Raw genomic sequence first — 14,237 nt, forward strand, 5'->3', positions numbered from 1 at the left:
TAAAACTGGACGGCATACTCCAGATGAGGCCGCACCAAAGCTTTATAAAGCGGTAATATTACAAAATATGTTTCCACAGATTCCATGGCTCACACATATTCTGCATTCTTAATACGTAGAATCCATTACTGGTAAGCAGTGAATGCCTCAGCAGTAGGAAATAAATCTGATTTGGGCTGTAAAATATCTATATATGACATCTGTACATATCCCTCTGATTAGCATGGAATACGCTCTCACAAGGTGTGACAGAAGCCGTCTTGTGCTAATATAGGAGACGGAGCTGTCATCATCAGCTGAGGCGCAGGCGTAACCTCTATACAACTTCACTTACATTAATAAAGATATTATCCTGCAATAAACAATGCAATGTGCCACTATACATATGTATATACATACAGGATTCCATTAGGTGCCGCCAGGTCAGCTCTAGTGACGTCACTAATCAGAATCTGTGATGTACATAAAACTCTCTCTATATATATATATATATCCTATGGGGACAATAAGACATAAGATTATATAGCAGACATATTAGCAGGTTGGCAAATAAGTATGAAGATTACGTACACGTAACCAGGCACACACCTAAGATATTCACACACTCAGATCTGTATATTCTCATAGATATATAATAGAACCTAAAAGAGACAGGGTCCTGCCAAGCCTCTTGCCCCAACACCCTTTATTTAAATACTAAAATTCTAAATTTTAATATTCCTGCATTGATTCTTTAAAGTGTCACTGTCGTGAATTTTTTTTTTGCAGAAATCAATAGTCCAGGCGATTTTAAGAAACTTTGTAATTGGGTTTATTATCCGAAAAATGCATTTTTATCATGAAAAAGCAGTTTGAAGCTCTCCCCCCTGTCTTCATTGTTCTCCTATGGAGAGAGCTAAAGAAAAGACCAAAACAGGACAACAAAGAGTTAATCTACAAATCCCTCACGGGATATCTCCTGTGACAGTCACCAGTGACCAGTCTGAGCTCGGATTACAGCTGTCACCCAGCTCCATGCCTATAATCCTCTGTTATCTGCTTTCTGCTGCCGGCTAACTCCCTCCTTCCTCCTCCCCCCTCCCCTCTCCCCTCTCCCTAGAACAGACAGGGGACGACTCCTGCAACAAGTCACAATTTTCAGATTTTTCAGAGTGGATGAAAAAGAGGAAGGAGGGGGGGACCTGGGAAAAGGCTTTTTACATGCAGATAATGGCAGATTTGGCTAATAAACCCAATTACAAAGTTTCTTAAAATCGCCTGGACTATTGATTTCTGCAAAAAAAAAAAAAATACGACAGTGACTCTTTAATGGTTCTCAACCATTTCTGGCTTGCTGTCATCCAGAAACCTGGATTCTTTATATCCTGTGGACAAAAATCTATCTATAAGTATATGATGGAAAACTGGTGGCATCCATTGGTCAACCATGGAATTGGAAACCGGGAACTGTATGCTGACACCTGGTGGCTGAGCCCATAGCAGTCAAAGTAGATACTGCAGTAATTCTTCCACTTCCTGCATTAGTCATATCCCTTAGATTATTATTTAGAAGAGCCCAACATACCTGTACCATCTAAGTAGACTGTATAGATACTTACTTAGGAGGAGGCAGCTATGTGACGTAAGGTCATAAGAAGGAGCCTTGAGATTTTGAGGAAAGGGGCATAAGAAAAGCACCAATGTGTTCAGGGTCACAACGACTTTCTCATGATACCTAAAGGTCAGTATGAAGTATAGTACTGAGAGGTTCCCTGAAGGTTGAAGCTTCACATTACAGAAACATGCCTTCTTATTGAGTTTGCTTTTCTGTTGCTCACAAGATGCTTCCTTACTATACATTGTCTTACTTTGCCTTGTCTGAGTAGGCTGGCTTATTGTGTTGAGGTATAATAACTGTATGTGGTAAGACAGTAACCTGCACCGAACAGTGTTCTGATTAGAGTCATAACTAGAGATGAGCAAATCAAGCATCCCAAACCAAGAGTCGCTCCACACTTTGCAAAAAGTTTGGTTCGCTACAGAACAAGTTCGGGAAGATGGCGGCCCTACATAAAAATAAAAAAAATTCTTACCTGTCTATGCTTCCCCGGTGCCCTTCTTTGGGTTTCCAGTGTCTTCAGCTGCTTCCTGCCCATTCTGCAGATCACTGACTGGGACGGTGATTGGGTCATTCCTAAGTGACAGTCCGCTTAGCCACTAGAGTGACATCCCGCTCAGCCAATCACTGGCCGTGATACTGTCCTGTCTCAGTCAGTGATTTGCTGAATGGGATTTTGGTGTCTGCAGAAGCACACCGGGGGAGCATCGACTGGTAAGTATCATGAGCAAATCATTAAGCTGTTTAATTCATTTATACTTTGGTTTAGACGATTTAGATGATTTGGGGCAGAATACCCCTATATATCCTTTATCTACGTTTGTGCTCTTATCTGTGTATACAATGCTAGACCAAATGTATCCAGAGCTGAACTATCAAAGCATGTAACTTTTCAAGCCCCACTTTCACTTGGAATATACAAACTTTTGTTAATTGTAACACTACATCTGAAATGTTGTTTTAAATAGTGATAAATGGGCCATATCTTATAAGGTTTTGGGTTGGGACAGCTTGGGTCAACAGATTTACTCTTAGCAAAAAGTGCAAAGTGAAGGTACGATATTATATTATGGTAGTAATTAGGGGGCTACTGGACCAATACATTCCGAGGTCATAATGGTCAAAAAGACAGATATTTCTTCACCGTCAGAAGGTTTCCAGTTCTTAATGCTTCAATGTATGGAAAAAAAAAACAAAAACATATATATATATATATATATATATATATACAGTATATATACTGATCCGCGAAAAAGGCCTACAGAATTAAGGTTAAAACATAAAAGATACAAAAAAAGATACTTAAAAATAAAAGATACAGCCCTCTTTCTCAGGCTTCTCGCTCGCTAATTCCAACAGTTTAGCTTCTTTATTGTCAGAATTAGCGAAGTTAATTTTAATGACAGGTACTCTTTAACCCCTTAAGGACATATGACGTACACATGGGAATGAACACGTTTATTCTTTGAGCGTATAAGTGCACGAGAAATCCCATTGAAGCAATAGGGCAGGCTGAATTTCAAGCGGAATCCACCGCACGGACTCTGCTCATGAATTCCGCCTCTTTTAGTCAGTGTGCATGGGCCCTAACAATCAATCAATTTGTTAATTTGACCAAATGTATGTTTAAAACAATGTATTTTCTACAATATTCTTATCCTAAGTAGTGATCTTGTAGACCCTACCCAAAGCATTTCCATTTTGTTTGAAGGTAAGGAAAGTGCATGTTTTGGCAGCTTTAGAAGACATCACATAACATCTTTACTGTCATCCCTAGAAGCGATCATTTAACATCCTTGTTGGCGCTAATGTCTGGGACTCTTACTGTATATACTTGTTATCAAATATGCTGAACTGACAGACTCAGAGGACTGTCTCTGTTATTCTAAAAAAAAATGTCTTTGTCTTGTCTTGGTTTTTTAGCTGAGTTATCTAGAAATAATTAAAAAGGATATTGGCAGCCCTGCGTGTCCCCCAGAGAAGCTCTATACTTCAGAACATTAAAGGGGCTGGTCACTGTGTTTGTTTTGTAGCTTCCTGAATCGGTAATGTTATGGCCCGCAGTGATCTTATAGGAAGCTTCACCCTCATCCTAGAACAAGGATCCCGTCCACAATACGGGGAGCATGAAAGCTCCATGCTCAGCTATATAATGGTGTCATGAGTGCCAGGCATGACATGATGTTACTGATATAGAAAGCCAACCACTTTATGGGAAGTCCTGGGAGGTGGGTACCCTACATGACATCCATTTGCACTAATAGCACATATGAACAGCAGTCGTCATGTCATTTAAGTGAAAGTGCTTTCATCAACAAAGTGCTGTATATAACAGACACTCTTAAAGGGCTTGTCCGGGGAGCAGAAGATGGTCTTCTGCTTTCCAGCATTCACTTCCTATAATTCCATGTCTCAGAAGTAAGCCTTAAAAGACGTGTTCCATTGGTATAATTACTAACCCTGGAGTCTTACTATTCAGCTTTAGGCTATGTGTACACAACACCATTTTTCTCTTTTTTTCTTTTTTTTTTGGGGGGGGGGGGGCATTTTGAGACAAAAAGACTTATTATGAATAAGAATTATTATGCAAATTACCCATTTGTCCATAAATGTGGCTCCCACAATTGTATGTGACTGTGTGTTCAGTAGCATGAACAATAAATAATGAGCTGCTAAACAAATAACACTATACAACAGAACAAATATAACTTTACTATAGCAAAACTGTTCAGGAATATTAACATACTAACACAGTGTAGTATAGAAGCCCACCAGTTCTGAATGCACAAATCTTTGTATTACGGAGAACATTACTTTGGTTCCAGAAAAAGGTAATAAAATAACACAACTCTTACACTTGTACCTGCACATAACAACTTAGACAGCTGAGGCAACTTATGTAAGAGAGTAAAAGCATTATGAACCTTGTATCATGGCCTACATAGTAAGAAACCTGGCAATGTGAGTAGATCAGAAATGGCTTTCTTCAGTCTAGGTCTTTTTGCAGCATCTGTTTTAAGCATTGGCCAAATTCTTCAACTACCATCTGCTCTGCAATGCTGGGCGAGTAGTGTTCTCTCTCTGCTACTTCAGCCCGAGCTAAAAGACAGGAACACGCAGCTCTCACAACCTCTATGGAAGCACAAGTCCGTAAGATGCTGGAAGTGAAGAATAACATGGCTGTCAATGACAATGTATTGAAAAAGTCAGCCGAGCCTCAGTTACGAGTCTCAAAATGGCACTAGCCTGAAATCCTTCTAGGGAAGGACCTAGCAAAGGGATGGCCCCTGAAAGGAGACCACCAAAACCACCATAGTAAGTGGCCCTTTCAGTCAATATCCAACTCAATTACAAGTCTGAGGATAGAACACTGATGAGGGACAACACCCCAAAACAGCTGTCTTTGGATGGATGCCTGGCTTTGGTTTTCCTTTTGACATATCCTGAGACTTGTAATTGAGTTGGATACTGACTGAAAGGACCACCTAATATGGTGGTTTTGATGGTCTCCTTACAGGAGCCATCCCTTTGCTAGGTCCTTCCCTGGTTGGATATCTGGCTAGTCCCGTGTTCTGAGACTCATAACTGACTTTTTTTTGCACATTTATGTTTCCCAGGGGGCAATGCACCTAAGATTTTACTATGTTGAGCGCTTTAACCAGCAACCGACTGTGTCTTTGTTAGTTGGTCTCCCTGACATCAGTGATCTGTTTATCGTCTTGACAATGTGTCATGTATAGTTCTTCTTAGTTAATAACTAAGGATTTTGACCTCACAAGTGTTCATACAAAGTTCTATAGGGCTATAGAAATAAAAATTAAAAAAAAGGAGTTCAGGAGAAAAGGCAGTTGAAAAAAAAGGCAAAGGCCGATTGGCTTTTGTAAAGAGAAGCCCAGAGGAAGTTTCCAGGCCACTGGCAGAGATGAGAACCATTGGCACCCCATGACAGCTTTACTGGATGCTAATGGATGACAGTAGGAGCCCACTCCCTGTATCAATCTCCTAGATGCCACAGTTGTTAGTGACAGCGACATCAAGAGGACTGATTGGCAGAAATGGAGCAATCTCTGGTCTTGACTGTGATGGTGCGTGCATGACTGTATATTCTGGGATAGTGTAAGGCATGCCCTGAAAAAGGGGAACTTCATGTGGGTATTCCACTTGATTTTTCCCCATTGACTCTCAGCTAACATTTGGCGTTGTAGGTGGTGTCCAGCCTAAAAGTGCTGGATTGTTAAAGGGTTGTATAGATATACAGTATGCTGATTTTTTATGGACAATTGTTGCTTCTTATTTTATTACTTTGGAAAATCTTTATTGTTTAACTAAACTAATGAAAACTGACTGTATAAAGGGGAAAAATGCTACATAAGGGTATGTACTGGATCTACTGGATCATATTATTGACGGCCACAAATAATTCTCATGATCCTCATTTGTGGACGTCAATATTACGAGATGGCCGTCTTTCTCTGCTATGGTCCCATAGTGGAAACACTTAAAAAGACAAGCATGCTTTAATGCGGCTTCAAAGACAGAGCTTTTCTTTGGCCACCAAATGAGAAAAGTAACTTAGGACAATGCAAATGGCTTAAAAGATCAATGTGTCCCCTGCTACTTACATATATACAATATAATGCTATTACATACTCATACCTCTCTGTATCTGCAAGTTCCTGCTCATTCTCTAGATATTTCTGGTCTGGACACTCTTCATAATTCTTACATGCGATGCAGTTACACATAGAGGAGCACGTCTTTTTAGCCTACGATAAAAAAAAAAAAGAGAGTCAACTTTCTTCAAAAGTTTTAAACTAATAAAATAATAACTTAAAAAGGTTCACCACTATAGTATACAGTATGTTTATTACCGTATGTAAAAACATTTGCATTGCTTGAACACACACATGCATTTGGCCCTTTTTGAGCAAATCTCGGGCAAGCTTGGGTCCAGCATTTGATTACCCTAAGGCTGACGGGAAAACAAGGATCCAGCCTATTGCCTATGACTGTATCCATGTTTTCCAGGACTCCTTAGGGCTGCACACAACTTCTGCAGCCGCCAGTAATAAGATTTGCTCAACTCTAATAATTTCCATTGATCAAAATGTGGTGATGCACCGCTAGGAGGCATGACCGGTCACTTGCCAGATGGTGAAGGGTGACTCCACTGCAGTAGTGGTTGGTCTGTGAATAGCTCAGCCAGGTGTTATGCAGTTGTGACGCCAGGCCGGTTGGGCACACAGGTATGATGGCACACCTTTTAGTTTAGTGAGGCTGGCTAAACCCTTTCCCCTTTGGTCAGTAACCTGACGGGCTATTTGGGGGTCCCTTGGGAGCTTATCACGGTGGTCCGGAGTGGAGTCGTGACCCACCCGGACTATCGGTACCGCCCCCCACAAAAAGGGAAGATGACCCAAGAAAGATGCAATGGCTGCGTAGGTGCTTGGACAAGAATCACAGAGTCCCATTACAATAAATAAACTCTTCTTTACTGCAGGAATACTTGAAACAGTGATACACAATAGGCTTTTGGCTTGATAAGATACATTGGACTTTAGTAACCAGATCTGTGCTAAGAGCTTGAAAGATAGTACAGCCGTGCTGAGTTGCGTGCTGAGAGGTAGAAGTTCAGAGAAGTAAAGAGGAGGATGTCGAGAGTGTCCCAACTCAAAGTAGTACTGTGCTCTGTCGGAACTTGAGAAGTAAAATAGGTAGAAATACTTGAAAGTAGAAAGAATACTTGTGCCCGTGTTTTGACTCTTTTGGTCTTTCCACCACCTATTGCTGACCAGTGTCGGGTGACCCGTCCTAGAGGGTGACACAAGCCCCAGACCTTGTTACCTGGGTTAAGCAGAGTGGTCAGAATTTTCCTGTTACACCGCACTGCGAAGGCAACGGACGAAGGCAACGAAACGCGTGTCGGGGTGGTGACGTCCTGGAGGATATAGGCTGACATTGTTTTCAGCTATCCGAGGCTGTGTGGATACACTGCATGGTTAGGTATATATTGATATAGACGTTTACATGGTACAGTGGTATATGTGAGAATTCTTATTAGATTACGGTGTTCTGGTTATCAATTATTGCTGGATTCCCTTTTGCACTAAAAAAGAATTTTTAAAATTGATTTTTAATCATGTCAAATAAAAATTAATATATTTTTAAATTTAGCTTTGTGTGGTGTAATTGTTATTCTTATAAAGCTAACTAATTATGTTGGACTTGTTATGGTATGGTTAATTAACTCTGCGGAGCAGAGACCAGTGGTGATAGTGTGTGTCCATTGGAACTATTGTATATAAAAAGGATACACATTGTATATCACCGCAAAAGGTATTTAACTGGCTGGATCTCTAGACTTGATGGGGAAATAATATTAGATGAAGAGTGGATAAGAGATTTATCAAATTGTCTGTAGGTTGACTCTATGAATTGAATGCACTTGCACTTTATTATTTATTGTATTTATTATAGTGTCCTACTGTATGATTCTTGAGAATATATCCCCCTGTTCTGTGACATTTGTTGTTGGTCAGGGACTCCAGCACATGTGATCTGGTTACTTTAGAAACACCTCCAGGATAGTCACTGTTCTTTTTAATGTTTGGTCTGTCTCTCTTTTGTATGGTAATGGTTTTAATGTATATTCAATAAAGATACATAAGTTGTTTGCTACGAAAAATCTGCATTTGTTTTCTTTTTTGGTTGTGATCAGTTTGCACTTTATGTTTGGATAGCCCTTGGCTTCTATCTTACCTCCAGATGGGGCGTTTTGCATATCCTTAAATAATCTTGCATGATGTAAAGATTATGTATAGATAATGTATAGATCTCCGCATTTCTGTAGCCAGTTCTGAGAAATCCTGCTGTAAACCCAAAGGGCTTATACGGTTTACCAGACGGCGCTTGAGTTGTTTACAGAGGTCGTCTAGGTGACGCCGCAGCGCACCGTGAGTAATACGTGATGACGTCATGACGTGCCATGACGCATCACGTCGGACGGTCCGGCAGCGCGGTTTGAAGTTATTTAATCCCTGTGTATCGGCGCAGGAACAGGTAGCCACTGCTTCCAGAGTATCCTGGCTTGATACTACGCCAGGAAGGGGGTCACCTGCCACTGCAGGGACCAACCACACGCATCCCGATAGGCCCGGACACCATACCGGAGCCTAATTGTCAGTTCATTATATTTTGTTATTTAGATTTATTTTTTGGTTTTCCCTGTGTGCCTCGCTTCCTTGATAACCCCAGTACACCTGGCAGAAACGCGTCGGAAGGTGGGGGACCTGCACGCTAGGAAGGGAAAATTAGGGTCTTTTTGACAAAGGGGTAGCTCGGGGTAGGGGTCGCCCTTTTTAGGGCGAGTGCCCCGCTATTCCCTGTGCGAGCAGGGGTAGTACGGCCTATATTTCATCCAGGGCATAGTAGGGCGAGTGGGTCTCCAACACCTGTACGCTGGACTCTCTCCACCTCCGTAAGCTACGCAACAATAACAACGCTTGATTAAGACATCTGATGGGTGAGACAATACCATTTACTATTTATTCATTGAACCCCTGATGTTTGTTGTTTTGTGACTATTTGCAGTGACGTTACCAGCTAGGGTGGAATTTAGGCCACCATTTGTACATTATTTGTTTGTGTTGTGTCATGTGGGGATTAAGTTTTAATAGAAATCAGTAAAGGTTATTTTTTAAATGTATACCCCTTCTAGTTTTTGTGTTTGATCCGGGGAGATACAGCCCATTTATATTAGCGCCATCTGACTAATTTCTGATCGTTCTGTGATCAGTGGTAGCTGTAGTGGCAGTGTAACGACCATTTGCAATGGACCTAGAATGACTAGTATGTGCACTTTATAGGAACACAGGCAATGCATGTAGACAAAACCGTGAACTTAAGGTAGCAATTGCAGAGTCTTTAACATGGATGCCTGAGCAGGTGCAGGGATTTATACGTATGGGCTACTGTGCAGCAGCCAATTAGGGCACACTGGACCTTTAAATTTCACTGAGCTGGCGCACACATGCTCTAGGAGGTGGGGACGCAAGCCAATGACATCCGCAGTAAGTTAAGAGCCAGGGGAGCAGGTGTGGCAGCCCGAAGCACAGGTCTCCATCACAGCCATGGCAGTAAGAAGTATGCGCATATAATGTTCTCTCTTGACCCTGTGTCACATAACCCGGACCATCCAGGTCTCCAGGACACAAAGCGGGTGAGGATAGTGCAGAAGCTTTTTCCCCTACTCTTTCTACTGACTGGTTGGGGCACTTATACCCCAACTGATTAGAACCTCTGTTATGTCTCTACTATATGTCAATAATTTTTTTTGTGACAGAAACCCTTTAACATTTAAGGGGTATTCCCCTCAAACATAACTTTTCATATGTTACTGCCCTTGGTCAGACTAACAATTTATTTCATACAATACAATTTGTTTATTATCTATTCAGTCTCCTTCCCCCAGTTCTGAGTATCTATGTGAACTTTTCTCTCTGTCTCCCTCTACTCCCCCCTACCTTCCGAGACAGCTCATGTAATCAAGTACCATGGGCAGCAACACATGAAAAGTTTTGTTCAGGCTAAATACCCCTTTAAGGCTATGTTCCCACTATTATCTATTGATAATGACGGGAACATAGCCTAAAACTTGATTTAAACAATAGGTAATTTTTTGATGATACATTGTCTTTAAATAAGAATTGTAACTGATGTACTGCAGGGGTGACATGGAAGTCATTTACCTTGTTAATGCACACACTGGATGTACACAAACAGTGCTGTCTGAGCAGGCAGTTCTACTCTCAAATTCAACATTTTTGCTGCACTTCTGCTAAAAATTGGGATACATCCGTTTAGTCAGATTTTCATAGAACCTCATTACTTTCAAACTTCAAGCTTTACTAACCTCATAGCATTCACAGTAATTCTTAAGACACCCAGATCTCTTGCAGTTGCATCTTTCTGTATGCTGAACTTTGACATTACCAGTTCTAAGTTTTGGCTTGAACGCTTCTGGATTTTTATCTAGATACGCCTGGAACAAAGAAAAGCATATCTAAATACATGAGAGTAATCTGTACATGTCAGAAGAATGTATAACAGTAAGTAGCTACATAGATGACATCTGTCTGCATATGGCCCAGAAGTGCAACTATTGGCTACTATATAAGACTATTGGGGAGGGCTGGCTGCTATACGAGACTACAAGGGAGGGCTGGCTACTATATAAGAGACTACTGGGGAGGGCTGGCTACTATATGAGACTACAAGGGAGGGCTGGCTACTTTATAAGAGACTACTGGGGAAGGCTGGCTACTATATGAGACTACAAGGGAGGGCTGGCTACTATATAAGAGACTACTGGGGAGGGCTGGCTACTATATGAGACTACAAGGGAGGGCTGGCTACTATATAAGAGACTACTGGGGAGGGCTGGCTACTATATGAGACTGGGGGACGGCTGGCTACTATATGAGACTACAGGAAAGGGCTGGCTACTATATGAGACTACTGGGAAAGGCTGGCTACTATATAAGAGACTAAGGGGGAGGGCTGGCTACTATATAAGAGACTATGGGGAGGGCTGGCTACTATATAAGAGACTATGGGGGAGGGCTGGCTACTATATGAGACTATTGGGAGGGCTGGCTACTATATGAGACTACTAGGGAGACTGGCTACTACATAAGACTACTGGGAAGGGCTGGCTACTGTATGAGATTATTGGGAGGGCTGGCTATTATATGAGACTATTGGGAGGGCTGGCTACTATATGAGACTACTGGGGAGACTGGCTACTACATAAGACTACTGGGAAGGGCTGGCTACTGTATGAGATTATTGGGAGGGCTGGCTATTATATGAGACTATTGGGAGGGCTGGCTACTATATGAGACTACTGGGGGGGCTGGCTACTATATGAGACTATTGAGGAGGGCTGGCTACTATATGAGACTACAGGGGAGGGCTGGCTACTATATGAGACTACTGGGGGGGCTGGCTACTGTATGAGACTATTGGGAGGGCTGGCTACTGTATGAGACTATTGGGAGGGCTGGCTACTATATGAGACTACTGGGGGGGCTGGCTACTATGTGGGACTACAGGGGAGGTCTGGCCACTACATGGGGTAATATAGGGGGGTTGGCTATTACATGGGGCACAATTATAGGATTACCTACTGCTTGGGGAAAATAATGGGTAACTACTATGCGGGTTACAGAGGGGGCTTGTATATAGGTGGGTGGGGAAGGTTATAAAAGTGTGCTGTAAATTATCATGTCATGTATCATAGTGCACAGCGCTGGGAGACGCACACCACTGACAGTACCAGGAAAACCGCATGCTGCTCTGACAATGCTAGGGCCGCCGCATGCGCTCTTCTAAAATCATCAAGGTTGACCCATGACTTTGTAAATTTTTTAATTTTGGCCCACTGTGTATTTGAGTTTGACACCCCTGGTCTAAATGGACAAGTCCTTTCTTTATAGGACGACCTGTGAAAGGTGTTGAAGTTATAACCATCAACACAGCTAGAAAATGTTAGGGCAAAAGACACATTAAAGGTGGGCATACGACTTCAATTCCTGCCGGAAAAAGTTATCTCTTTTGTTATCCCCATACACATCAATATTCAGCATTAGGAGGGGAGTTTCATTGTTTCCTTACCTTTATAGCCTTCTGCCGTTCAGACTCATAGTATATGTTGTTGAAGCAGTTTATACAGCTACAGTTGCTGCAGAATTCGCCATTTGCAAAGCACTCACAATAACTGTATATAATATAAAAACATAGCATTTGATGCTAGAAATAAATAAAACAATAAATATCATAAGTACAAGCTATTTTAAGAAACTTTGTAATAGGTTTTATTTACCAAAAGAGTTTCGTTCTATACTGAAAAAGCAGTTTTCCTAGCTCCCCCCTCACTTCAGAAGAAGCAGGATTTCTCTGTCCATTATGCTCTATGGAGAAGGAAGGGGCTGAGAGAAGTGAGTGAGCACCCTGCAATCTTCTCTCAGCAAATTCCTAGATAAGCACTGACTTTTCTGACCTCTGAATCCAGCTTTTTAGGTGCCCAGACAGTCTACAAACAGCTGTTCTTCACTTCTCTTCTTCCTGCTCACTCATCTACCTCTGCTCCTCCCCCCTCTATAGGGTATAATGGACACAGCAGAACCCGTTATCACTGGCTTCTCTGTAATGAAGACGGATTTGCCTGATAATGAACAGATGGGGGGGGGGGGGGCTGGGAAATTGCTTTTTGAACACAGAAAGAGGCTTTTTTTAATAATAAAACCTATTACAAGGTTTATTAAAAATCGCTTGTAATATTGACATTTTAACTATTGTTAAACTCAGTTCTCCACTAAACACACAGAAGTTAAAGGAGTACTCCGTAGAATTGAAAAAAATACTCTCAGAGGATTAATTTATTTTAATGAAATTATATTACAAAGCAATGTATTAGAGAAAAAAATAAAAACTTTTGTTTAGTCTCTGGAATACCCCTTCAATAGATAACTCAACTCATAACCATGACAACCATGGTGTGGTTCTGTCATGAATGCAACTTTGGCGCAGTCGTCGGTGCGTAAGGTACGACCGAGACTGCGCTTTTGGCCATAATCTTCCATTTATTCTGTGTTTTGTTTGCCTTTGTTTTTGCCAGTCTGAACCGTGTCTTATTCCTTCTGGTCTGCTAATTGTTTTCCCTGCCCCACCCGTGTCTGTTCTTCTAAGTTTCCTCTGGTCATGTAACAGTTAACCTGCCTTTGCCTCAGTGATTGACAGCTGGTCCCTCCTATCATCTTGTGGACTTGGTTCCTGGTGTCCTATTTAAGATTTCTGTTTCTGCCTGTGCCTTGCCGGTTATTGACTTAGTCTCTGCCTGCTTGTGTGTTCTGTTTTCTGGTTTCTCCTGATTCCTGCTTTGTATCTTTGACCTCCCTTGCTTGCCGCCTGCCCCTGACCTTATTGCCTGTTTTCTGACTACTCTTTTGGATCCTCATTTTGTACCTTTGCTGCCAGACCGTTGTGACCCGGATTGCTGACCATTCTTATTGTGTTTGTTCGTTTTGTCTTGTCCATTTTTTTACGTATCCAGGCCAGGGATCGCCGCCAAGTTGTCCGCTGCCATTTTAGGGCAGATTGCGGCAATTAGGTAGGGACAGTGGGCGGGGCTGAGCTCAGGGCTCACTGTCTCTGTGTGTTTGGTGTGACTGGTCGTGACAGGTTCATTAGTAAAAGTGAATGTCAAAGGGCAACTAAATCATTAGGCTTCCAGCTCCATAAACTACTTTCAAGCTTTATTAGTCATCTTCTAAAAACATCACCAGTCAAGCCAACGCATTTCAGACCATTATTCATCCTTGATCATGGCTTAAAGGGAACCTTTCACTAGGACAATGTTATCTATTCTATCACCATCATGTTATAATTAGGAAGAACTGAGCAGATTGATACATATCTTTGTGGGAAAGGATTCAGTATAACTTGTAACAACTGTTAGGGTGCCTTCACACCTACCGGATCCACAGCGGATCTCACTTCTGCGGATTCGAAGCGAGAACCGCTGCGGATCCGGTATCAATTCACCCCTATGATAGCACATATTCGCAGCGGGATTGACATC

At 41.8% G+C, this 14,237-nt stretch overlaps 1 protein-coding gene across 7 annotated transcripts in view; it reads right to left on the bottom strand.

Moving 5' to 3' along the window:
• Positions 1-4,327: 4,327 nt before the first annotated feature.
• Positions 4,328-14,237, bottom strand: part of LOC138787954 (tesmin-like) — a 43,589-nt gene continuing 33,679 nt past the window's right edge. For all 7 annotated transcript variants that reach the window (XM_069965287.1, XM_069965291.1, XM_069965292.1 and 4 more), the window contains 4 exons: positions 12,272-12,374; positions 10,509-10,637; positions 6,254-6,363; positions 4,328-4,755 (listed from right to left, as the gene is read on the bottom strand). In XM_069965287.1, the coding sequence (XP_069821388.1) occupies positions 4,584-4,755; positions 6,254-6,363; positions 10,509-10,637; positions 12,272-12,374 (514 nt within the window). In that variant the 3' untranslated portion in view covers positions 4,328-4,583. The remainder of the gene's footprint in view (positions 4,756-6,253; positions 6,364-10,508; positions 10,638-12,271; positions 12,375-14,237) is intronic.

This window comes from Dendropsophus ebraccatus, chromosome 4 (genome assembly GCF_027789765.1).
Source record: "Dendropsophus ebraccatus isolate aDenEbr1 chromosome 4, aDenEbr1.pat, whole genome shotgun sequence".
NCBI lineage: Eukaryota > Metazoa > Chordata > Amphibia > Anura > Hylidae > Dendropsophus > Dendropsophus ebraccatus.